This window comes from Sabethes cyaneus, chromosome 2 (assembly GCF_943734655.1).
Source record: "Sabethes cyaneus chromosome 2, idSabCyanKW18_F2, whole genome shotgun sequence".
Lineage (NCBI taxonomy): Eukaryota > Metazoa > Arthropoda > Insecta > Diptera > Culicidae > Sabethes > Sabethes cyaneus.
In genome coordinates this window covers 130,728,009-130,751,963 of record NC_071354.1, presented here as the reverse complement: position 1 = coordinate 130,751,963, position 23,955 = coordinate 130,728,009, and the positions used below count along the sequence as shown (strand labels likewise).

At 45.0% G+C, this 23,955-nt stretch overlaps 1 protein-coding gene across 4 annotated transcripts in view; it reads left to right on the top strand.

Annotated features, from left to right (window-relative positions):
• Nucleotides 1–23,955, top strand: part of LOC128737158 (F-actin-uncapping protein LRRC16A) — a 162,101-nt gene that overhangs the window by 95,078 nt on the left and 43,068 nt on the right. For all 4 annotated transcript variants that reach the window (XM_053831732.1, XM_053831731.1, XM_053831730.1 and 1 more), the window contains exon 14: nt 22,053–22,124. In XM_053831732.1, coding sequence (XP_053687707.1) covers nt 22,053–22,124 — 72 coding nt within the window. The remainder of the gene's footprint in view (nt 1–22,052; nt 22,125–23,955) is intronic.

Below are 23,955 nucleotides of genomic sequence, written 5' to 3'. Positions count from 1 at the left end.
AGTTAGGCTGTTTATTCGCCGTAGATCGGCTTTCCAACGGTTTTGTAGCTCAAGTACGATCTGGGTAGCAGCCGCATTGACCGCTCCCCAGACGTCCGAGCTAGAACACATCCTTTGGACTAAGTCATCTGGAGTAGTGTCCTGTACGCTCACTGCCATCATGTTGCTTCTCACGCCCGCGAAACGAGTGCATATGAAGAAAGCATGTTCTGCAGTTTCCTCATCGTCCACGCATTCGGAACACGCGGGGGACTCCGCATGCCCAAACTTGTGCAGATACTGTCTAAAACAACCATGCCCTGACAGAATCTGTGTCAGGTGGAAGTTGACTTCGCCGTGGCGCCTGTTGACCCACCCGGATAGTTCCGGGCTAAGTCGATGTGTCCACCGACCTTTTGTGGAATTACACCATGCCCGCTGCCATGTGGTCATCGAGGCCGATCTTGTGGTACTCCGTATGCCTCTAGTTCCACGTTGGATGAAGCACTCTACGTCCTCGCTGATGATGATACCAATAGGCATCATACCCGCTAAGACGCAGATTGCGTCATGTGAAACTGTGCGATACGCACTCGCCACTCTTAAGCACATCAGACGATAGGTGCTTTCCAGCTTGGCTAGATAGCTTTTGGTACCTAACACCGATGACCACACCGGCCCGCCATACCTGAGTATGGACTGGACTACGTTGGCTAATAGCCTTCGCTTACTGCCATATACCGCAGAGCTATTAGACATCATACGAGACATGAAGGTTTTCCCGGCTTCGGCAATAGGACCAGCTTCTGTCGCTCCCATCTGTCCGAGAAGTGGCCATCTTCCAGGCATCTACTCATTACTGCTCCGAATAATTCGGGAGCTTCTAGAATAGCTGCTTTAATGGCCATATTCGGGATACCGTCTGGCCCCGGTGCCTTGCTCACCTTTAGGGATTTAGCGATCTCAATGAGTTACTCGTTCGTAACCGTCACTTCCTCCCCGATCTTCAAACCGCCGTCGCCCACGTTACTTTGGATGTTCGGCTGGGAGGCCGACCATGCTACGCCTACCGATACTGGAACGTCGGCCGTGGGACGACTCAGCGGCCTGGGGTCAGGGCCTTGGCTCGTGGCGCGGAAAGAGGCCCTCGATGATCCGCTCCAGCATCTCTGGCGATTGCTCTGCGGGCGCCATCACGCCCTTGGTCTTTGCCATTACGACCCTGTAGGCATCACCCCACGGGTTCGCATTGGCACTAGCACAAAACCTTTCAAAGCAGGCTCGTTTACTAGCTTTTATCCCACTATTAAGCGCTGCGCGTACAGCAACAAGTGCTACTCGACATTCAGCCCTGCCTTCGTCCGAACGAGCTCTTTGCATAATTCTCCTCGCACGAAAGCACGCTCCGCGGAGTTCCGCAATTTCATCTGTCCACCAGTAAGCCGGTGACCTGCCATACCTAGGTCGACCTTTCCTAGGCATGGTAGCGTCACACGATTGCGACAGTACCTCAACCAAACGATCAGCGTTCGGATCGGGTATACCGCGATCACCGCACTCTCTCCGGATCGCTTCCACAAATACTTCGGGATCGAAGTATGATGTCTTCTATCCACGGGTGGTTGGAGTGTTGGCTATACTCGCCACCTGCCGCCTCGTTATCTGACCGTCACCATAGCGGACCGCCTGATGGTCACTGTGAGTGTAGCCATTGTCTACCCTCCAGTCTCCTATCAGACCAAGACTGCCGAATGTCACGTCGATGATAGACTCCGCACCGTTCCTACTGAAGGTACTTGTGGTGCCGACGTTGGCCAAATCTACGTTGAGCTTTGCCAGAGCCTCAAGCAGAATCCGTCCCCTATGGTTCGTGCGACGACTTCCAGACTCTACCGGCCAAGCGTTAAAGTCTCCCGCCACAACCACCGTCAGACCAGTCAGCACAACTGATACTCGGTCTACCATGCGCGTAAACTGCTCGATAGACCATCTCGGCGGAGCATAACAGCTGCAGTAGAACCCTCCACCCACTTTGGCAACCGCAAACCCCTCGTCTGTGGTTGACACAACCTCTTGAACCGGGAACCTGCTTGTCGTCCATATAGCCGCCGTCCTGGACCCAGTTGCGTTTCCGGCAGGGACGCGATATGAGTCCGAGATGATGGCAATGTCCGTTGCCGACTCGGAAACTGCTTGGTGTAAGGCACGGTTGCTGAGCCGTGCTGCAGTTCAGGTTCAGGTTGAGTTGTGTCACTTGCACTATGATCGTGGCTTGGTCGCCGGCGCACCAGCCGGGCACCTTGGACCTCCCGTTACGTGCTTCGCGTCCCGTTTACCGGTACATATCAAGCACTTGGGCGGCTCCGCGCAGTCCCTTGATTTATGGCCAGCACTGCCACATCTCCTGCACAATTGACTCCTATCTGGCCCTTGCAGTTCCAGGCCTTATGCCCGTGCTCGAAGCACCGGAAGCAAGCCTTCAACTGCTTGAGCACGCTCAGTGGGTATACCGACCACCCCACTTTTAGCCGCGAGAGTCGAATGGTGGCTACCTGGGTCCCGACAGGACCCCTACGCAGGCGAACCGCCTCGGTTGCCACCACCACTCCACTTTGCTCTTTGAAAGCCTGTACGACCTCACACACATCGGTGATCTCATCCAGGTTTTTAAGCTGGAGGGTCATTTCTGGTGTGAGAGCACGTACCTGCACTCCCTCCCCGAGCACTCCTTCCGCAACCGACTTGTATGCGGAACTTTTCTTGGTGGCGTCCTTCTTTAACTCGAGGATCATTTCGCCAGTGCGTGAGCGGCGGATGCTCCGCACGTCTTCGCCCAGATCCCTCATGGCCTTCAAAACCTCTGAGTATTTCGACTCGTCGGTTTTCAGGATTAGAGCGTCGCCCTTCTTCGCTCGCTTCCTTGGCGGCTTAGGTGGAGCTTCCTCTTTCTTTCTTTTTCTCTTCTTGGCCTTTACTTCGATCCACGGGGCACCCGTCTTGGTGCTTCCCGCTGGTTGATCGATTGGCTCCACCAACCCGCTCGCTTGAGGGCTTTTACCGATCAGGCGTTTTTTTGGTCCACTAGGGGTGCCATCCCCCGGTGACTGTCTCATACGCTTGGCGGACGCCTTACCGCTGTTGGTAGCGCTCTCCGTAGCTTTTTCAGCCGCGTTGCGACACCCTGTCAACGGGCAGTCATTCGTCTGCACTGACTTCGACGCCTTCACGGTCCCCACGGTGTTTTGGTCGCTGCACACAAGGTTCTCCGAAGCATGAGCAAGCTCTGCTTCAGGTCCTTGGAGAAATTGCCGCGACCTGATGTGAACTCGATAATTATATCGAGCTACTGTGACGCTGCTACCACTTTAGGTAGTGCGTCCCTATTCTTTCCCATCGCCCTGATTAGCGCTGGGACGTTCATCGCTGTGTCCGGCGTGGTAGGCATACTGCTGCCTTTCCCACCCACACTAGCGCTTCTAGGTGCATCTTTCTCCACCCTTGGTGGAGAACGCTGGATGCCTCCTCCCGCGAACGGGTTTGCTGGTTTTATTAGCGACAGGCTGGTCGTCGCTGCGTCCGGCGTAGATGCAGTTGGAACGACAGGTGTGCCGCTTCCTCTTCCGCTTACGCTGGCGCTTCCACTTGTATTCATCGGCGGAGATCTATGGATTCCGCCTCTCGCGAACGGATTATCTAATCCGTCCACGCTCACTGAAGTTAAATTTATTATGTTTACATCCATATAAAGTCCCACGAGTTGAGGGGAAAGAAGAGTCCGCCGCATCAGAGCCCCTCATGATGCGGTCAGGACAGATTACTGTGGGGGGCGCCCTGGTACTCCACAGGCTCCGTTTGCGGCTGAGTATTTATAGAACTCCCCCCCCCCACCATTCATCCCTCGGCACGGGTCGCATGACACCTTGGATTAGGGGTTTATCCATTCACGTTTTTACATTTAGCCATGGATAACAGCTGTTAAAACCATCCTCCTTTCCAGGGGCTTTGGACGCTCTGTTCTGGTTCTCAGTATTTTCAGGTTCATGAACATGCTTCTACTGAGATCCGTCATTTGCAGGCGGAGAGTTTACACTCAGCATTCGCATGAGTGCCTCCTTCTCTATCCGCATACGACGCTAGTTTCCACCGGTTGTCCGATTTCCACTAAGGAACGTATCCCGGATGGTACCACGAGGAGGTAGAGATAGGAGTTGCTAAATAAGAGGGTGTGGAACTTCGTGGTAGTTCTAGAGCGCATTATTCAACCATTTACCATCCGTGTGTGTGTGTGTGTTTTTTTTTTTTTTTTTTTTTTTAACGAGTAGGGAAATCTGCTATCAGACACCTGAGAAGACAGCTCAGGGAGTGGGGTTTGGTATCTCGTGAAGATCGTGAAGATCCAGACCCACTAAAACCCTACTCGAGTCTCCAGCCTCAATCCCCCCTGGAACCACCTTATCGGTATTACTTCAGGGAGGGGCTATTGTGCTTCACGCACGCTCTTAGATAACTACTGGACTATGGTAGTTAGGCTGTTTATTCGCCGTTGATCGGCTTTCCAGCGGTTTTGTAGCTCAAGTACGATCTGAGTAGCAGCCGCATTGACCGCACCCCAGACGTCCGAGCTAGAACACATCCTTTGGACTAAGTTATCCGGAGTAGTGTCCTGTCCGCTAACTGCCATCATGTTGCTTCTCACGCCCGCGAAACGAGGGCACATGAAGAAAGCATGTTCTGCAGTTTCCTCGACGTCCGCGCATTCCGGACACTCGGGGGACTCCGCATGCCCAAACTTGTGCAGATACTGTCTAAAACAACCATGCCCTGACAGAATCTGTGTCAGGTGGAAGTTGACTTCGCCATGGCGCCTGTTGACCCATCCGGATAGTTCCGGGATAAGTCGATGTGTCCACCGGCCTTTTGTGGAATCAGACCATGCCCGCTGCCATGTGATCATCGAGGCCGATCTCGTGGTACTCCGTATGCCTCTAGTTCCACGTTGGTTGAAGCACTCTACGTCCTCGCTGATGATGATACCAATAGGCATCATACCCGCTAAGACGCAGATTGCGTCATGTGAAACTGTGCGATACGCACTCGCCACTCTTAAGCACATGAGACGATAGGTGCTTTCCAGCTTGGCTAGATAGCTTTTGGTACCTAACGCCGATGACCACACCGGCCCGCCATACCTGAGTATGGACTGGACCACGTTGGCTAAAAGCCTTCGCTTGCTGCCATATACCGCAGAGCTATTAGACATCATACGAGACAATGCCGAAATAGCTGTGGAAGCCTTCTTGCAGGCATAGTCGACGTGGCTCCCGAACTTGAGCTTGTCGTCGACCATGACTCCAAGGAGTTTTAAGGACCGCGTTGACGAAATAGTGCAGTCCCCGACGCTGATATTTGCTTGCTGCACCGACTTGCGGTTGTTCACCACAATAACCTCCGTTTTATGATGCGCTAGGTCCAGTTTCCTGGATCGCATCCAATCTTCAACAATGCTTATAGAGTGGGCAGCCGTCAACTCAACCTCTCTGATAGATTCGCCGTAGACTTCCAAGGTGATATCGTCCGCAAAGCCGACAATCACCACCCCTACCGGGAGCTTTAGCCTCAACACCTCGTCATACATGACGTTCCACAACACCGGGCCCAGTATGGAACCTTGCGGAACCCCTGAGGTGATTGGAACGCATTTCTGACCCTCCTCCGTGTTGTAGCATAGCACACGATTCTGGAAATAATTTTCCAGAATTCTGTACAGCGACACCGGCACTTGGACGCTCCGAAGCGAGCTGGCTATGGAGTCCCAGCTAGCGCTATTAAACGCATTTCTCACGTCGAGCGTGACAACTGCGCAATAACGAATACCTGTCCTCTTGGGCTGGATTGCCACCTCAGCTGTCTTAGTGACAGACAAGATGGCATCCACCGTAGATTTGCCTTTTCGGAAGCCGAATTGGTTCCTTGACAGCCCGTTTGTACCCTCCGTGTACTGTACGAGTCTGTTAAGGATAACCCTCTCCAGCACCTTGCCGGCAGTATCGAGTAGACAGATCGGCCTATATGACGAGGGGACACCCGGAGGTTTTCCCGGCTTCGGCAATAGGACCAGGTTCTGTCGCTTCCATCTGTCCGGGAAGTGGCCAGCTTCCAGGCATCTATTCATTACTGCCCCGAATAATTCGGGAGCCTCCAGAATAGCCGCTTTAATGGCCATATTCGGGATACCGTCTGGCCCCGGTGCCTTGCTCACCTTTAGGGATTTAGCGATATCGATGAGTTCCTCGTTCGTAACCGTCACTTCCTCCCCGACTTCCAAACCGCCGTCGCCCACGTTACTTTGGATGTTCGGCTGGGAGGCCGACCATCCTACGCTATGGTCTGAGATACTGGAACGTCGGCCGTGGGACGACTCAGCGGCCTGGGGCCAGGGCCTTGGCTCGTGGCGCGGAAAGAGGCCCTCGATGATTCGCTCCAGCATCTCTGGTGATTGCTCAGCGGGCGCCATCACGCCCTTGGTCTTTGCCATTACGACCCTGTAGGCATCACCCCACGGGTTCGCATTGGCACTAGCACATAACCTTTCAAAGCAGTCTCGTTTACTAGCTTTTATCCCACTCTTAAGCGCTGCGCGTACAGCAACAAGTGCTACTCGACATTCAACCCTGCCTTCGTCCGAACGAGCTCTTTGCATAATTCTCCTCGCACGAAAGCAGGCTCCGCGGAGATCCGCAATTTCATCTGTCCACCAGTAAGCCGGTGACCTGCCATACCTAGGTCGACCTTTCCTAGGCATGGTAGCGTCACACGATCGCGACAGTACCTCAACCAAATGATCAGCGTTCGGATCGGGCATACCGCGATCACCGCACTCTCTCCGGATCGCTTCCACAAATACTTCGGGATCGAAGTATGATGTCTTCCATCCACGGGTGGTTGGAGTGTTGGCTCTACTCGCCACCTGCCGCCTCGTTATCTGACCGACACCATAGCGGACCGCCTGATGGTCGCTGTGAGTGTAGCCATTATCTACCCTCCAGTCTCCTATCAGACCAGGACTGCCAAATGTCACGTCGATGATAGACTCCGCACCGTTCCTACTGAAGGTACTTGTGGTGCCGACGTTGGCCAAATCTACGTTGAGCTTTGCCAGAGCCTCAAGCAGAATCCGACCCCTATGGTTCGTGCGACGACTTCCCCACTCTACCGCCCAAGCGTTAAAGTCTCCCGCCACAACCACCGGCCTTAGACCAGTCAGCACAACTGATACTCGGTCTACCATCCGCGTAAACTGCTCGATAGACCATCTCGGCGGAGCATAACAGCTGCAGTAGAACACTCCACCCACTTTGGCAACCGCAAATCCCTCGTCTGCGGTTGACACAACCTCTTGAACCGGAAACCTGCTTGGCGTCCATATAGCCGCCGTCCCGGACCCATCCGACACCCAGTTGCCGTTTCCGGCAGGGACGCGATGTGTGTGTGTGTGTGTGTGTGTGTGTGTGTGTGTGTGTGTGTGTGTGTGTGTGTGTGTGTGTGTGTGTGTGTGTGTGTGCGTGTGTGTGCGTGTGTGTGTGTGTGTGTGTGTGCGTGTGTGTGTGTGTGCGTGTGTGTGTGCGTGTGTGCATGTGTGTGTGTGTGCGTGTGTGTGTGTGTGTGTGCGTGTGTGTGTGCGTATGTGTGTGTGTGTATGTGTGTGTGTATGTGTGTATGTGTGTGCGTAATGCTTAATTTTTATCACTTGCTTGCCTTGTTTGAGGCATGTGCTGCGGACAATATTTGGTGGAGTACAAAGTGAAAGCGGAGAGTGACGGATGCGTATAAATCATGAGGTATTGCTTAAGGGATAAGGATTGCTCGTACATTTGACGAAAGTCGGTAGGCTACGATGAGCCGGACACGTCGTCTACGAGGATGCCATACGTGGGGACATCGACAGGGGTGCCAGATGGCTCGACCAGGTCGAAAGCGGTTTGAGACTTCTAAGACGACTGGGAAACTATTAACGAGAGGCTCAAGATCAAATTGTATGGCGATGATTGTTTAAAACACCACGAACCATCCCGACGTTATGCTGACGACGACGACCGACGTCAGGACATATTGAATGACTTAGGGTCGTTTGGGGTGATTTGGACACCTGGGGTAAAATGGACAGGTGGTTTATCTCGGAAAGTAGCAGTTTCTCTTCATTCACATTATTCTCAAATTCTTCCTTATCTTCTTACACCATTATTAACGTAAAAAATTGGGCTCAACTTTGACAGGTGTTGCCAAATGTAAATGTAAACAAAACAACTGCCTAAAACGACACCAAATGTAATTTTGATGCTCTAGGTTTTAAGATTTTTCCAGTGATTTAACAAAATTTTCAAATTATTGTGCAGTGCAGTTCTATTTGGCTACATAAGAGAAACTGTTTGATAGAAAATAATAGCTAGATTGTATAAAAATAAATCCATTTTTTTAAACTCATATTGTTGTATGCTGTGTGGGGTAAAATGGACAGTTTTTTTTGGGTGAAATGGTCCAGTTGATTTTAAACCATTTCTTCGGTCTCATCAATTCTAGATAACGTAAAAGTACAAAAAAGATGTGCATGTGATGTTAAAACAAGAATCCACCGAAAAGATCATTATAGACAATCAAGAATGGGTTTTGAGTATTTGGGAGTATTTGCAATTCTGCCAATCGCCAAAGGGAACATTCGCAACAAAAGTCAGGGATTTTAATAATCGGGTTTCGATGTGTTTGAGAACTAACTGAACGAAATATTTCTCTGGTCATTTTCCCTCATACTCAGATTCATATTGAAATTTGTGATTTTTGAGGCACTCGGGGCTAATCCCTGAATGTCTATGGTTGTGCAAAATGCAATGTCACATTCATTTTGTTATCGTAACTATTTTATCCCAATCTATATGTCGAACTGTCATTATATCTTCAGCTTTAGGTTTGACCACCCTCTCTGAGCCACCAGGAACTAATCCGAAGCACTTGCATGTGACAAATGTCGAATAAGACTTTAAATAAGATCTAGATTCTTCGAAGTAAGGTTTCGTTTACTTGCGAAAAAACTAAAGTGATTTTGCTATAACTTAAGAACTGGCTCTTCCACTCAGATAGACGGAATTGAGCTCGAAACACTATTACAAGTTAATATGTGTTCCTAAGTTATCTGCTATGAGCTTCAGTATGTTATTTCGTTAAAAACAACCGTTTTTTACACATTGTCCATTTCACCCCAGTGGGTGTCCATATCACCCAAAACAAAATTTTGATGCCAAAAAATCATTATTTTTATTTTAACATATTTTAGCAAAACTAAGCTAGATACAATTGTTAAACTCCGCTGGTAAACAGAAAACAAGTAAATGTCAGTATTCGATTCAATTTTTTTGAGTTTTGATGCATAGATTTTGGGATACTAGATGATTTGCTTAGGATGTCCAAATTCCCCTAAATTACCCTATCAAATCGAATCAAATCAAATAACCTGGTCCAGACAGTCTGCCACCATCGTTCATTAAACAATTTGCCACATCCCTCGCTACACCCGTGTCAATCATCTTCAATCGTTCACTAGATTGTGGTATTTTTCCAACGATGTGGAAAGTCGCGTCCATCACTCCTATACACACGACTGGAAATGTCCTCGACATTGAGAACTATCGCGGAATTTCAATTCTGAGCTGTCTCCCCAAGGTTCTTGAAAAGATGGTCTATGATGTTGTGTATCATGCAGTACACGCAATAATTTCGGAACACCAACACGGTTTTATGAGAAAACGGTCTACAGCCACGAATTTGATGGTATTCGTCAACTCACTGATCACGAGCATTGAAAAAAGAAGACAGGTCGATGTGCGATATACATCGACTTCAGCAAGGCATTCGACAAAGTTCCACATGCACTGGCAGTAGAAAAAATGCGATGTATGGGGTTACCAACCTGGGTAACACAGTGGATCCAATCATACCTTACTGAACGCTCAGCTTTTGTCAGCATTAATGGTACTAATTCGGCTTGTTTCGAGGTGCCATCCGGTGTGCCTCAAGGCAGTCATCTTAATCATCTGAGCTGTTCTAAACTTATGTTCGCAGACGACTTAAAGATATTCCGTGAAATTAAGTCCGCGCTTGATGGGTGCGCTCTTCAAGGCGATATTAATTCTCTCTCACGATGGTGCACTCTGAACGGCATGGAAGTTAACCTCACGAAATGTTGCGTCATATCTTTTAGCCGCCTACGTGACCCCCTGCAAAACGATTACACTATCGGGCAAAACCATTTACGTCGAGTACAGACTATTAAGGATTTGGGCGTTACTATTGATTGTAAAACCAGGTTCAATGATCACATCTCTACAATAACAGCTAAGGCTTTCGCAATTCTAAGTTTCGTGAAAAGAAACACTAAAGCATTCCAGGATATATACGCACTTAAATCGTTGTACTGTGCACTTGTCCGCAGCATTCTGGAATACGCTGTTGTTATATGGGCTCCATACCATGCTGTGCATATCAATAGATTAGAGGCTATCCAAAAAAATTTCCTGAGATACGCTCTGCGTTTTCTGCCCTGGAATGATCCTATAAATCTACCAGCCTATGGGGAACGCTGTAAACTGATCGACCTGCATTCGTTAGCTGCGAGACGGAAATTATTGCAAAGACTTTTTGTTTTCGGACTACTAAACGGAGATGTTTATTGCAGCTCTCTTTTAAACCAAATGAACATCCGTGTCCCCCGAAGGCAACTCCGGAATCATTCCCTTTTGTGGTAGCCTTCTCATCGTACAAACTACGGGTACAACGAACATTGGGCCATGTCTGTAATGATACTAGTGCCGTGTACGATTTCGACATTAGCAAAACTATTTATAAGCGTAGGATACAACTATTAGACTAAAACAAATTGTCTGTACAACTCTAAGTTGAAGATAATAATATAAATAAATAAATAACAGGGCCAATTCATACAAGTGCAGCATATTTAAGATCGCCAGTTGTTCAAACTAAAAACAAACCCCGTTAGTTTGCTGAGCAATCGTTCAAATGAACGGCGGTCCACGGTATAACAAGGTAATTTTCAGTTGAATTTACTTGTTTCAACAACAATTCATAAATAGGAAACTTCTTGAAAACCTCTTAGAACTCATCTGTAGCATTCCTCTGAGCGTTTCAACTGGTGCGATTAAAAATAATCAATGCGGGACACTTTCCGGGACGCTTGGTAATCCGGGACACGCCATCCAAATCCGGGACAGTCCCGCACAATCCGGAACGTCTGGTCAGCCTACTCATAGATCACTATTAAGATTAAGTCCTATATTTAAGTAATTTAAGTCTTACCGACTAGAACCACTAAGAGAGAATAGTATTTAAGCACAAATTCAGTTCAGCAAATTTAGTAATAAATTAGCAAGTAACAAATTAATTTTAAGAATAGCTTCAGGTAGTGTTTTAGCTCTAACCACTTTAGATTTTAACAAACAAATTATTCTGTCAGTAGAGGTATGCTGACTAGGGCCCGGCATCGTCGAAACAAATAAATGAAACTGACTTTCTCTTACCTTCACTTCATACATGAAGTGACTTGCTTCGTTTGTTGAACTGAACGTTTCAAGCAAGCTTCAGTTGAAGTTGGTGGCGGTTTCAATTGACGACGGCAGAAAGTCAGGCACGATTTGTCGCCATTGACAAGGTTAACTTTAATATGCGTTGCATTGTAGGAATTGTTACTCAAATTCAATTCATTTGCATTCCAAGTTGCTGGTCTTCTTCTGAATATTTGATAAAAAAGTACTAAAGAAAAGTTGAAACTGATCGTCATGACGAAGTGAAACCCGTTTTGCTGTCGCTGACTGAAGCTAGTTTGAAACTAAAGCGGTGCTGCTTCTGTAGAAACCGAAGATTCACTGCTTCATTTATGAGTGACGCTATGCAATTGAAGGTGACGTTGTAGGGCCCTGATGCTGACTCACCGGTTGACGGCTGCTGTCAACATTCCTGCTTGTTGAAAGGTGCAGAAAGACCAGTGTGGTCAATAGGTTGATGGAAGGTGCGGAAAGGTCAGTGTGGCCAACAATAACATTTGTATTAGGTGCCGTTCAAATATTACATAACGCAGCAGGGGGTGAGGGTATGTTGAGTTTCTGTTACAAATTGCTACACAATTTTTTGGGTTAGGGGGCTTTGAGCGATAATGTTACGCGTAACTTCATAAATAGAAATATCGAAAAAATAAACTATTTAGGGAAAATATATACAATTACCTAAAAATTAATTACCCGTCATTCGTGAGCTAAATTGCAATAAGGTACTGTGTCGCAATCGTCGGCAGAGCGATCGAGCGTACATACAGCTGTAAAAGTTATGCGTTACGGGTATGGGCGGGGGTGCAAGAAACGATTGTTACAAATTGTTACAAGGGGGTGGGGGGCTCGTGAAAATGGCGTTTTTGGCGTTACGTAATATTTGAACGGCTCCTAACTGACTCGATTTTCATGATTTTGAAACCAACTGAAAGAACAGTTGAATTCTGTTTGAAGCGTGTCGGTTTCTTTCTCAAATAACAAGAAAGATGATATAACAAACTTTTTTTCATCACTAGGTGGATTAAATCGGAGTTTTTGACGTAGGACTACGTCTTTCAGGAAGGTAGCTGGTATAGGGGGTAATTCCAAAAAATCTTTTTCGAAAAGTGGTCAGGTTTTGAACGCTAATAGCTTAGTGGTTTCCTGAACGATTTTCTTACACCAATGGATTGGAAAATCTTCTAAGAATTGGCCCAAATGAAAAAAAGTATGGATTCTTGATGTTGAACTATTGAAAAATTAAAAATAATGAACCTATGTATTACCAGAATTCTCGCTTCGTGATTGGTTGGAAGATTCTTTACGATGATCTAAACCTATACCAATTTGATATCTGTGCTTGGGAAGTAAGCCAACACAAGTGACCAACTTTCCTCATTTCAACAAGATATCTTAACACCGCGATTAAACCTAGACCATTTTGATATCCTTGCTTGGGAAGTACGCCAGAAAGAGTGACAAAGTCCCCTCGTGCCAACAGATTTCTTACAAATGAAATTAAACCTAGTCCAATTTGATGTCTGTGTTAGGGAAGTGTGCCAGAAAAAAATGACAAGTTCGTTGTCCTAACAGATCGCAAATTCTTTACTGCGAGACGATTAAACCTAGGCGAATTTGATATCTGTGTTGGAAAAATGTGCTACAGCTGTAGTGTTCGGTTATAATAGGACTCTGTTTGGACCATGGGTAATAAAAACAATCTTTAATTTCTGTAAGGTAGCAGGAAAGCAATAGTTTGTGTTCTTGATTTTGTTAAATTGTTTCCCATGCACATAGAAATAACTCTGAAATCTTCTGAGGACTGAACGTATGCAATGTTACTACTTTGATAAATGTTACATACAAGGCTTCGTGCACAAATTACGTAACACTCAGAGGGGAGGAGGGAAGGTCAAGCTAGCGTTACTTTTTGTTACGTAGGGGGGAGGGGGAGTCTTGAGAAGAATTACGCAACAAATTTATCAAATTGAAAAAATACGGTATTATTTTTTGCTGAATAAATCTGAGCAGCTGAAAACTGTTTGGCCGGACATGCAACATGGGGTGAAGCTTAATTGCTGTTTCAGCTGTGTAACTCTATGATTTTAGCCTCGATTCTACTTGATCAAATCCATTTTGATCAAAATTTTTGTTCTGAACTCAGACTTGGTTGTGTTAAATCATACAGTTTGATCAGAATTCAGAATTGACATTCTGATCATAGTAGTTTTGATAGGAATAGAGAATCGATGGTTTCTTGAGTTTGCAAAACTAAAAAAAATTAAACGGATTGTGCGATTTTCATTCAATAATAAAGGGGGGGGGGGAGGTTTAGTTAACGTAATTACGTAATTTAAAGGGGGGGCTATGCCAAGCGTTACTTATTGTTACATAGGGGAGGGAGGGGGTCAAAAAACTACAATTTTTGCGTTACGTAATTAGTGTACCACGTCCACACCCAACGCATGTAGCATGTATATATGTTGCATATAGCATGTATACATGAAGAATCGAATGATTACAAGCATGGATACATGCTACTATCACTACAAAGAGACTTACGTGATCCTACGTCACCTATATATGCGGTCGTGTCTTGTACACAACCGCTCTGATTTTTTTCTATACAATGCAGTGCCTCAAACTGTTGACGGTAAACTCGCATTCGGAAGCTTCTGTTACTGAAGCTCGTCCCCTCAAACGACCTGATGCTGAGGATTTTCGATTCTTCCTTCATCGCGCACTACCGACAGACTTTCGCGATTCCTAAGAAATGCGCTATATATTTTAACGTGTTGTAACTGGGCTCTTAAACTTTTAATATTTTGGTCAACGACCTAAAATGCGTGCACGTTTCGCATCAAAGACAAAATAGAAAAAAAAATTAATCTATACCTATAAAAAAGGATTTCTGTCTGTCCCTAGGTTCCTTATAGAATCGAAAACTACTGAACCGATCGGCGTGAAAATTTGCATGTAGAGGTTTTTGGGGCTAGGGAAGGTTCTCTCGATGGCCAAAGACCCCTCCCCCCACTAAGAGGGGGGGCTCCCATACAAATCTATGCCTATAAAAATGGATTTCTGTTTGCTCTATTTTCCTTATAGAATCGAAAACTACTGAACCGATCGGAGTGAAAAGTTGCATGTAGAGGTTTTTGGTGCCAGGGAAGGTTCTTATGATGGTTAGAGATCCCCCCCACTAAGAAGGGGGGCTCCCATACAAATGAAACACAAATTTCTGCATAACGCGAGAACTAATCAAGCAAATGGAACCATATTTGGCATGTGGGTGTTTTTGGAGGCATGAATTTTTTCTATAATGAATTAGGACCCCCCCATTCGAGTGACAACCGTTGTCAAGTTAACACTTGTTGTACGATCGCTCCGTAAAGTATAAAAATTTTGCTTTTTAATCCGCGTTCAAGGCCAATGAATTGTGTGCTTGGTGTGCTGTGCCGTTCGTTTCGACACAACACAAGTGAAGTTGCAGTTTTTTGCCTCCCGAATCTTTGTGCTACAGTGCCGTATATCGTATGCAATCGAAATAGCACAGCCCGACAAGCGGCATTGTAATTTTCATTGTGTGCTGCCCCGAACACGTGCTAACCAGGACGCAACAGAAGCATCGATCGACATCAGTCGGTCCTGCTGTATTGTTTGCGCACAGCGTCACTTAGCCAGGAAGAGATCAACTCACCTACCAGGTGGTTTGGATTGCGTTTGGTGAAGTATTGAATTCCTTATATATTTATAATTTTTTTTTTGATTATTTGATAAATTGCTTTTCCGTTAAATTAATCCCCCCCTAAATCCCAGTTTTTAAAGTACATGAGCGGTAGAGCTTATTGCTCCCGCTAAAATGGAAAACCTCAACGTCGCGATGTTCATCGACGTTGGAACGGACGAGGAGGAAATAGATGAGCTAGATATCTCACCGCCTAGTTCACCTCTTTTGAACTTACCGCTCAGTCCTCCAGTCTCGTCTGGTCCCCCAGCCCCGTCCGGCCTCCCAGCCTCGGACCTACAGGTTGCACAACGGATTAAGGCTTACCCGGATGACTCGAAGGGGCCGTTTATTGTTTTCTTCCGGCCCAAAACGAAACCTTTGAACATTTTACAAATTGGCAAAGACCTGGCAAAACAGTTTTCGGACGTAACCGAGATAACAAAGGTGAGACCGAATAAACTGCGAGTTGCCGTGAAAAGCTTGAAGCAAGCAAACGCAATTGCTAGCTGCGAGCTTTTTACGAGAGAGTATCGCGTGTACATCCCTGCCAAGGATGTAGAGATTGACGGTGTAGTTACCGATGGGAACCTCACCGTCGAATACATTTTGGAGCATGGCGTTGGCTGTTTCAAGAACTCCATGCTGCAAAAGGTAAAGGTACTGGACTGCAAGCAATTGCATTCAGCATCGAACGAAAACGGGAAGAAAATATTCTGCCCTTCGGAATCCTTTCGGGTAACTTTCGCCGGATCTGCATTGCCAAACTACATCCTTCTGGATAGGGTTCGTCTGCCTGTACGCCTGTTCGTACCGCGGGTCATGAACTGCCAGAACTGCAAGCAGTTGGGTCATACAGCCTCCTACTGTTGCAATAAGGCACGCTGTAGCAAATGTGGCGGCAATCATGTGGAGAACGCTTGTAATGAGGACACTGAGAAGTGTCCTTACTGCGAGGGAACCCCACATGATCTCGCGGCATGTCCCACGTACAAACAGCGCGAGGAAAAAATTAAACGCTCCCTTAGGGAACGTTCCAAGCGCTCTTTTGCAGAAATGCTCAAGAAAGCCGAGCCATTGACCAACGAAAATATTTATTCCTTTTTGCCAACCGACGAGGGTACTTCTGACGAACCCCTCGAAGGATGTTCTTATGCCATGCAAGAAAGCTCTAGGAAGAGGAAAACAATTAACTCTCCTCGACTTACTCGCAAAGGACTTAAGATTTCCCCGAGCGGAATGGAAAATACATCAAACTCGAAGAAAAGCGGTGAAAAAAATCCGAAGCAGGTACCTCCAGGGTTGCAAAATTTGAGATCATACCAGGAGTACCCACCGCTTTCTGGTGCACCAAAAACCCCTGACACATCCAACTTACACTCAGAGATCAAATCGGGAAAGGGATTTTTGAAGTTCTCTGACATTGTGGACTGGATATTTCAAACCTTCAACATCTCGGATCCACTCAAAAGCTTTCTACTTGCCTTTCTTCCCACAGTTAAGACATTTTTGAAGTAACTAACTGCACAATGCCCCTCCTCTCAGCTATCGTATCCTTCGATGACTACCCAGCTAGCATTTTCATGTGTATAAAAAAGGTAAAAATCAGCATTACGTACAGATACATGCTAAATAAATCGTATTACATGCGCAAAATTGGCATATCCGTACTATTTTGGAGGCGATATACGTTATTATGAGTAATTTTGAGCGTTACGACTATATAAGTATTTATATACGATAATATCCGATTAAGCGCGAGTCGCTCCGTACTACTCTACGATTTTGTGCTGAAAATCGTATGTATGGCAGTCATTATCATTATATACGACAAAAAATCAACTTGATCCCACTTTGTCCAGGTTTAGTTACGATTTCGAGTTTGTTAGGGGATATTTACGATAGTTTTCGTACATTGATATACGAGTTGGTGCTAGCTGGGTAATGCGTCGAACAATGCTGAGAACTCTATCGCTGTGTTACAGTGGAATTGCAGAAGTATCATCCCCAAATTCGACCTTCTCAAACAATTATTAAATATTTCTAACTGTGACGTATTCGCGCTCTGTGAAACTTTTCTCAATTCAAGTAATGATCTCAACTTCCACGATTTTAACGTCATCCGACGAGACCGAGGATCACATGGTGGAGGAGTACTTCTAGGGATCAAGAAGTGCTATTCGTTCTTCCGAATAGATCTCCCCTCGTTCTCGAATATAGAAGTCGTTGCCATTCATGCTAGAATAAAAGGAAAAGACCTTTGTATCGCTTCGATATATATCCCTCCATCGGTGCGGATTGAGCAGAAGCAACTTTCTGATATTGCAGAATTGCTTCCCGCACCCTTGCTAATTCTGGGAGATTTCAATTCCCATTGCACTCAATGGGGGTCGTTATACGACGACAACCGATCCTCCCTAAATAATAACCTGATTGACGACTTCGATATGGCACTTCTAAACACTGGGGAAGCGACACGTATACCTAATCCTCCAGCCCGCGCCAGCGTACTGGATCTATCTCTCTGTTCAACATCACTAGCGTTAGATTGCAAGTGGAAGGTAATCAATGATCCCCACGGTAGTGATCATCTGCCAATCCTTATATCAATTACTAATGGCTACACGCCCGTGCATTCAATCAATGTTACATATGATCTCACACGCAATATCGATTGGAAACGCTACGCGGCCGTAATCTCAGAAAACATCGAATCGCGCGATGAACTTCCTCCGGAGGAAGATTACGGCTTTATTACTGGCTTGATCCTCGACGCCGCGACTCAAGCTCAGACGAAACCGACACCCGGGAAAACGTTCAACCGGCGGTCTTCCACCATTTGGTGGGACAAAGAGTGCTCTGAACTGTACGCGCAAAAGTCCTTGGCGTATAAGGACTTTCGAAAACACGGTTCGATAGATTTGCTTAGGAAGTACGAGGTACTTGAGAGACAGATGAAGAGTTTGATGAAAGCGAAAAAACGCGGATATTGGCGTCGGTTCGTGAGCGGTTGTCGAGAGAAACAGCGATGAGCACTCTTTGGAGCACCGCTCGACGCATGCGGAACCGTAACGTTATAAACGAAAGTGCGGAGTACTCTAACCGATGGATTCTCGACTTTGCCAAGAAGGTCTGTCCCGGCTCAGAGATCTTTTCGCGACGCGTCCCCTTCGATTGCAAATGAACCTCCGTTTACAATGGTAGAATTTTCTATAGCTCTCCTTTCTTGCAACAATACTGCTCCAGTGAAAGTGAAAGTAATCGCCATTCAAAAACCCGGGAAATCAGCCTCCGATCATAATTCTTATAGGCCGATTGCGATGCTTTCCTGTATCCGAAAGTTAATGGAGAAAATGATCCTCCTTCGCCTGGATAAATGGGTCGAAGAGAATGGCTTACTTTCAAATACCCAATTTGGCTTCCGCAGGGGCAAAGGAACAAACGATTGCTTAGCGTTGATGTCTACTGAGATTCAACTCGCCTACGCTCAGAAGGAGCAAATGGCATCCGTCTTTTTGGACATTAAAGGGGCCTTTGACTCTGTCTCCGTAGAAGTTTTGACCGAGAAACTTCACTTGCAGGGTCTCTCACCGGTTATGAATAATTTTTTGCTCAATCTGTTGTCGGAAAAACGCATGAGTTTTACACATGATGATTTGACAACATCTCGAATTAGCTACATGGGTCTTCTCCAGGGCTCATGTCTAAGTCCTCTTCTGTATAACTTTTATGTTAACGATATTGATAGTTGTCTCGAAGAGTCATGCACGTTAAAGCAACTTGCAGATGATAGCGTTGTTTCCATTACAGGATCCACGGCTAACGATTTGCAAGGACCCTTGCAAGATACTTTGGACAATTTGTCCGATTGGGCGTTAAAGCTGGGTATCGAATTCTCCCCGGAAAAATCAGAGTTGGTCGTTTTTTCTAGGAAGCATGATCCAGCACAACTTCAGCTCCTACTTATGGGTAAAACGATCGCTCAGGTACTAGTTTACAAATATCTCGGTATCTGGTTCGATTCCAAATGCACTTGGGCATACCATTTTAGGTATCTGATTCAAAAATGTAAACAGAGGATAAATTTTCTTCATACAATTACCGGAACTTGGTGGGGAGCTCACCCAGGAGATCTTACAAGGCTATACCAAACAACGATATTATATGTTCTTGAATATGGGTGTTTTTGCTTTCGATCCGCCGCTAATACGCATATTATCAAGTTAGAAAGAATACAATACCGTTGTCTGCGTATTGCCTTAGGCTGCATGCAATCGACCCATACGATGAGTCTCAAAGTTTACTCATTCGATGTGAGATTATGAACCCATTAGTAATTGATAATTTTGAAAAGCTGGTTGAATTTCAATTTCAATCTAGATTTATGATTATATATTTTGACTACATGGCTCAAGATATCAACCCTTCTCAGTATACTCCCATGAGTGTCGCATCACTAGATACATCGAACTCTGCTATATTCTTCGACACCACCATGAAAGAAGAAACTTTCGGTATCCCGGATCAACTGCGATCGCAAGAGATCCCCAAAATTTTCTTCAACAAATTTAAAAATGTTAGTTGCGATAAGATGTTCTACACTGACGGATCCTTCCTCGACGAGTCCACTGGCTTCGGTGTCTTCAACGAAAATTTTACTGCCTCCTACAAACTCGATGCTCCTGCTTCCGTGTATGTCGCAAAACTTGCTGCAATTCAATACTCCCTTGGAATCATCGAAACTATGCCCACAGACCACTACTTCATCTTCACAGATAGTCTCAGTGCCATTGAGGCTCTGCGATCGATGAAGATGGTAAAGCACTCCCCGTATTTCCTGGGGAAAATACGGGAGCTATTTAGTGCTTTAACTGATAAAAATTTTAAGGTTACCTTAGCCTGGGTCCCTTCTCATTGCTCCATTCCGGGTAATGAGAAGGCTGATTCTTTAGCTAAGGTGGGTGCAATTGATGGCATTATTTTCGATAGACCAATTGCTTATAACGAATTTTATAGTACCTTGCGTCAGAGGTCGCTCATTAGTTGGCAAACATCATGGAATATAGATGAATTGGGACGATGGCTACATTCCATCATTCCTAAGGTATCGACGAAAGCATGGTTCAAGGGATTGAATGTGAGTAGAGATTTCATTCGCGTGATGTCTAGACTTATGTCCAATCACTACACGTTAAACACGCATCTCTTTCGTATTGGGCTTGCAGAGAGTAACCACTGTGTTTGTGGCGATGGCTTCCACGACATCGAGCATGTTGTTTGGTTTGGTTTTGGAGGCAGGATTTTTTTTAATGATGGTTTGAGACCCCTCACCCCTGTGGTAGGGGAATAGGGACTCTCATACAAATAAAACAGAACCTTTTACGTAACTCAAAAACTAATCAAACTCGAGAAATTTTAGACTCATAAAACATTAACCAATAACAAGACCACCAAAAACTATCAATAGTAACGTTAGATAATTCAGCGCGAGACGACCATGGGCCGCGAGTGTTGCCGGTGACCTGCCGTCGGAAGCGCCGGCCACTGCGGGGGGCAGCCCCCCGTAGAGATCACCTCTATCTAGGTTTATTTATTTTCCTAGATCTACTGACTGACCTCTATTACTTTCCTTCAGTTGGGTCACCCCTGCGAAATGGTACTTTCTACGAAATGATTTTCCATGAAATGGTACATCCCGCGTAAGGTTTTTTGCAAAATAGTAGTCTGCGAAACTCTATATTCCGCGTTATGGTCAACCGAGAATTGGTGTTCCGCAAAATGGTATTCGGCGAAATGGTTCGTAATGATGGCGAATATTGAAATGCTATCCGCTTTATTTTATCAGGCTGAGCGATGGGGAGTTGTTTTCTACTTTACTGTAAGGAAAATTTGTATATCAAAACACCCATGAACTCCTCAGAAATTTTCAAAACTCGAGATTGTGACCGATTCACGATTTATGTACAAGGTACAACACAGTTTAATTTGTGGCAATACGAAGTTTGTCGGGTCAGCTAGTGTAATATAAACGTGTTCATATAAATGTGAAAGTTCAATTGCGTTACACTATAAATTTATTTTAACACTTTAGACAATATTAGAATTGGTTTAGCAGCTCTTTTGTCATTTCGAGATGCTACAGGTAGTTTTGATTGATCATTTCGGAACTGGTTTCCAACATATAACGGATGGTTTTATTGCTAAGCATTATCTAGAATCCTAAACTATAATCTGTGATCCTGTAAAAACCAGTTCCGAAATGATAATTCCAAGAACTTTGATGCTTCTATTACTAGGTTTTACGTTAAATCCTTCACTGATCCCGCCCACTGATAGTGGTTAGCATTCACGCCTCTCACGCCGGGGTTCAAATCCCAACCCTGCAGAAGTCACGAATGACCTAAGCTGTTAAAGTGATTATAATCAATACAAACAAAAAATTCTATAGTAAGTTTTAAGCACATGACTGATGATGATTCTTGAATACCATCAGTTCTCTACCTCATAGCAGATACTCCATTAAAATGCCGGATTTCTGGGAACAGTATGTCTTTTGATGGCCAAATAATTCAGTGTTTAAAACTAGGTATGTTCACGAATTGAATGACATTTGTTCCATAAAAATTGACTCAAAATTGTGAATAGTATAACAATAATTTTGGGGTATCTGGGTACTCTTATTCCTTTACTCAAGGTGTTTTTCTTGTCGTACATATAACAGTTAAAAGAGTATATTTAAAAACGCCAGTGTGTTATATTTGTAGGGTTCTGATGGCATGGTACAGTTTGAAACTCGATGCTTAGATCTTCCAAAGTTGGGGTTGGATTCACCTACAGTAAGTATATAAGTTAACGTTGCATTTTTCTAGTCCGTTATATCATTTTCCACACTTACACTCTGTAGATTTAACAGATTTTGTACCAAGTCGATTAGTGGTTGATAGCACTCTCTCTGATGAAACTTAGTTTCTAAAGTACATGTCAACAAACATCCCCCCCCCCCCTTCAAAAATTTGCAAAGGTGCAATGCAATTTTATCACTTTTTTGCATGTTTAGTGCATAAGCAGATTTATTACAGTTTAACGAGTTTAACTTTCTAAAGCACCCAATATGTGCACAATTAAAGGGAGTGCTTTGGTAACATATTCGCATTTTTTAGAAATTCAGTAGTAATTGTCAAAGTATTTGCGATCATAAAGGCAAAATTATTTGATTTCTTTTTTTCATCACACGAAAAACTTCTAAACGTCATAAACTTGCAATATTCTTCAACATACAAGCTTTAGTGTCGATCAACCTTGTTCTATCATCGTCTAAGTTTTCTACAGGAAACAGCCGACTATTGTAGTTATCCCTTTTTTCCATGTGTGGACTCATCAGTGCGACCAATATAGTTGATCTATTGTGATATCACCAGGGTGTTTGCTGTATGACCTGGAGCCTGGACTGCATTTCTTTTTGCTACAATCGCTATTGAGGGAGCGATATGCTTATTAAATTTTATGCGTGCTTGTGTGTATTGGGGTTAACCCTTTCTTCAAAGCTTGATCTACTTTACCCACTTATTCTTCATTATCCCGCACTATCCCATATTATAGGCGTCCATAGCGAGGACGCATTCGTTCCTCTGACCAGTACACTTAACTATAGGAGGGACATATGCACTGTCAAGAGACTTCAGAAGGTAAATATAGAATTTAGCATGAAGGGAAGGGTAAATGAGGGGCCTGAGAATAAACCCATGCTAAAATCACTTGACATCGAATGGCTTGATTCTACTAAGATTCGTACCCACGACCACTCGCTTGTCAAAGCAGACTCGGTAATCTTGCGGCTACAGAGCCCCTTACGTTCTCCCGAAAACCGTAATAATTGACGTGCGACATTTTGTTTTATTCTTGTATAGCGCATCAATACGCGATCACAGCGCACCACGTGCGACGTAGCTGCGACTCACAGAACAAGAATAAAACCGAATGTCGCACGTCGATTATTATGGTTTTCAACTACAACAGCAATATTCAGTGTTTATTTTAACACCAGATTCAATGAACAGCAATGAAAGCTTCAAATTTTTTGTAGAAAAATCCCCATACTATCACACTGGCAATATTTTCGAATCTTTGAACAGCCAGTTTCTTCGAGGAATGTCAGAAAAATGTGCTGCATATATCCAATCATTTTGTTAGTTGTGATCCAGAAACATTTTTTTCGTCCGAAAATAGAATTTCATAATTACCGTACCACTTGAGCGGCTGCCGATGTCTTTCGACTCTTGCAACTTGTTGCTTTTCAGTCAAACCGTGCAACCGTTGTTTTTTTATTAAGTCAAACCTGAATAGATGAGACAATCAATGACATCCGTACCACCTATCCGAATGGAAATTTTCGAGTCCTAGTTCGTCGGTGGTATAATGCCAAGATACATCGCGCACGTTCTTATTAAATTACACCGAATTCACGCGTAGCTTCCATCGACCGATCACACCATCTGTTAATATGAATCCTGATCTATTTTCTTTTCTACTAACAACAATTCCTTTCTGGAAATGTTTGTGAAGATGCAGCGGATTCCTTGGTCTATAGTAGCAACAAGTGTTGGACAAACATTCCTGCCCATCCCATCAGGACTCGCATTCGGACGTGGCCGGCGTCGGTATTGATCA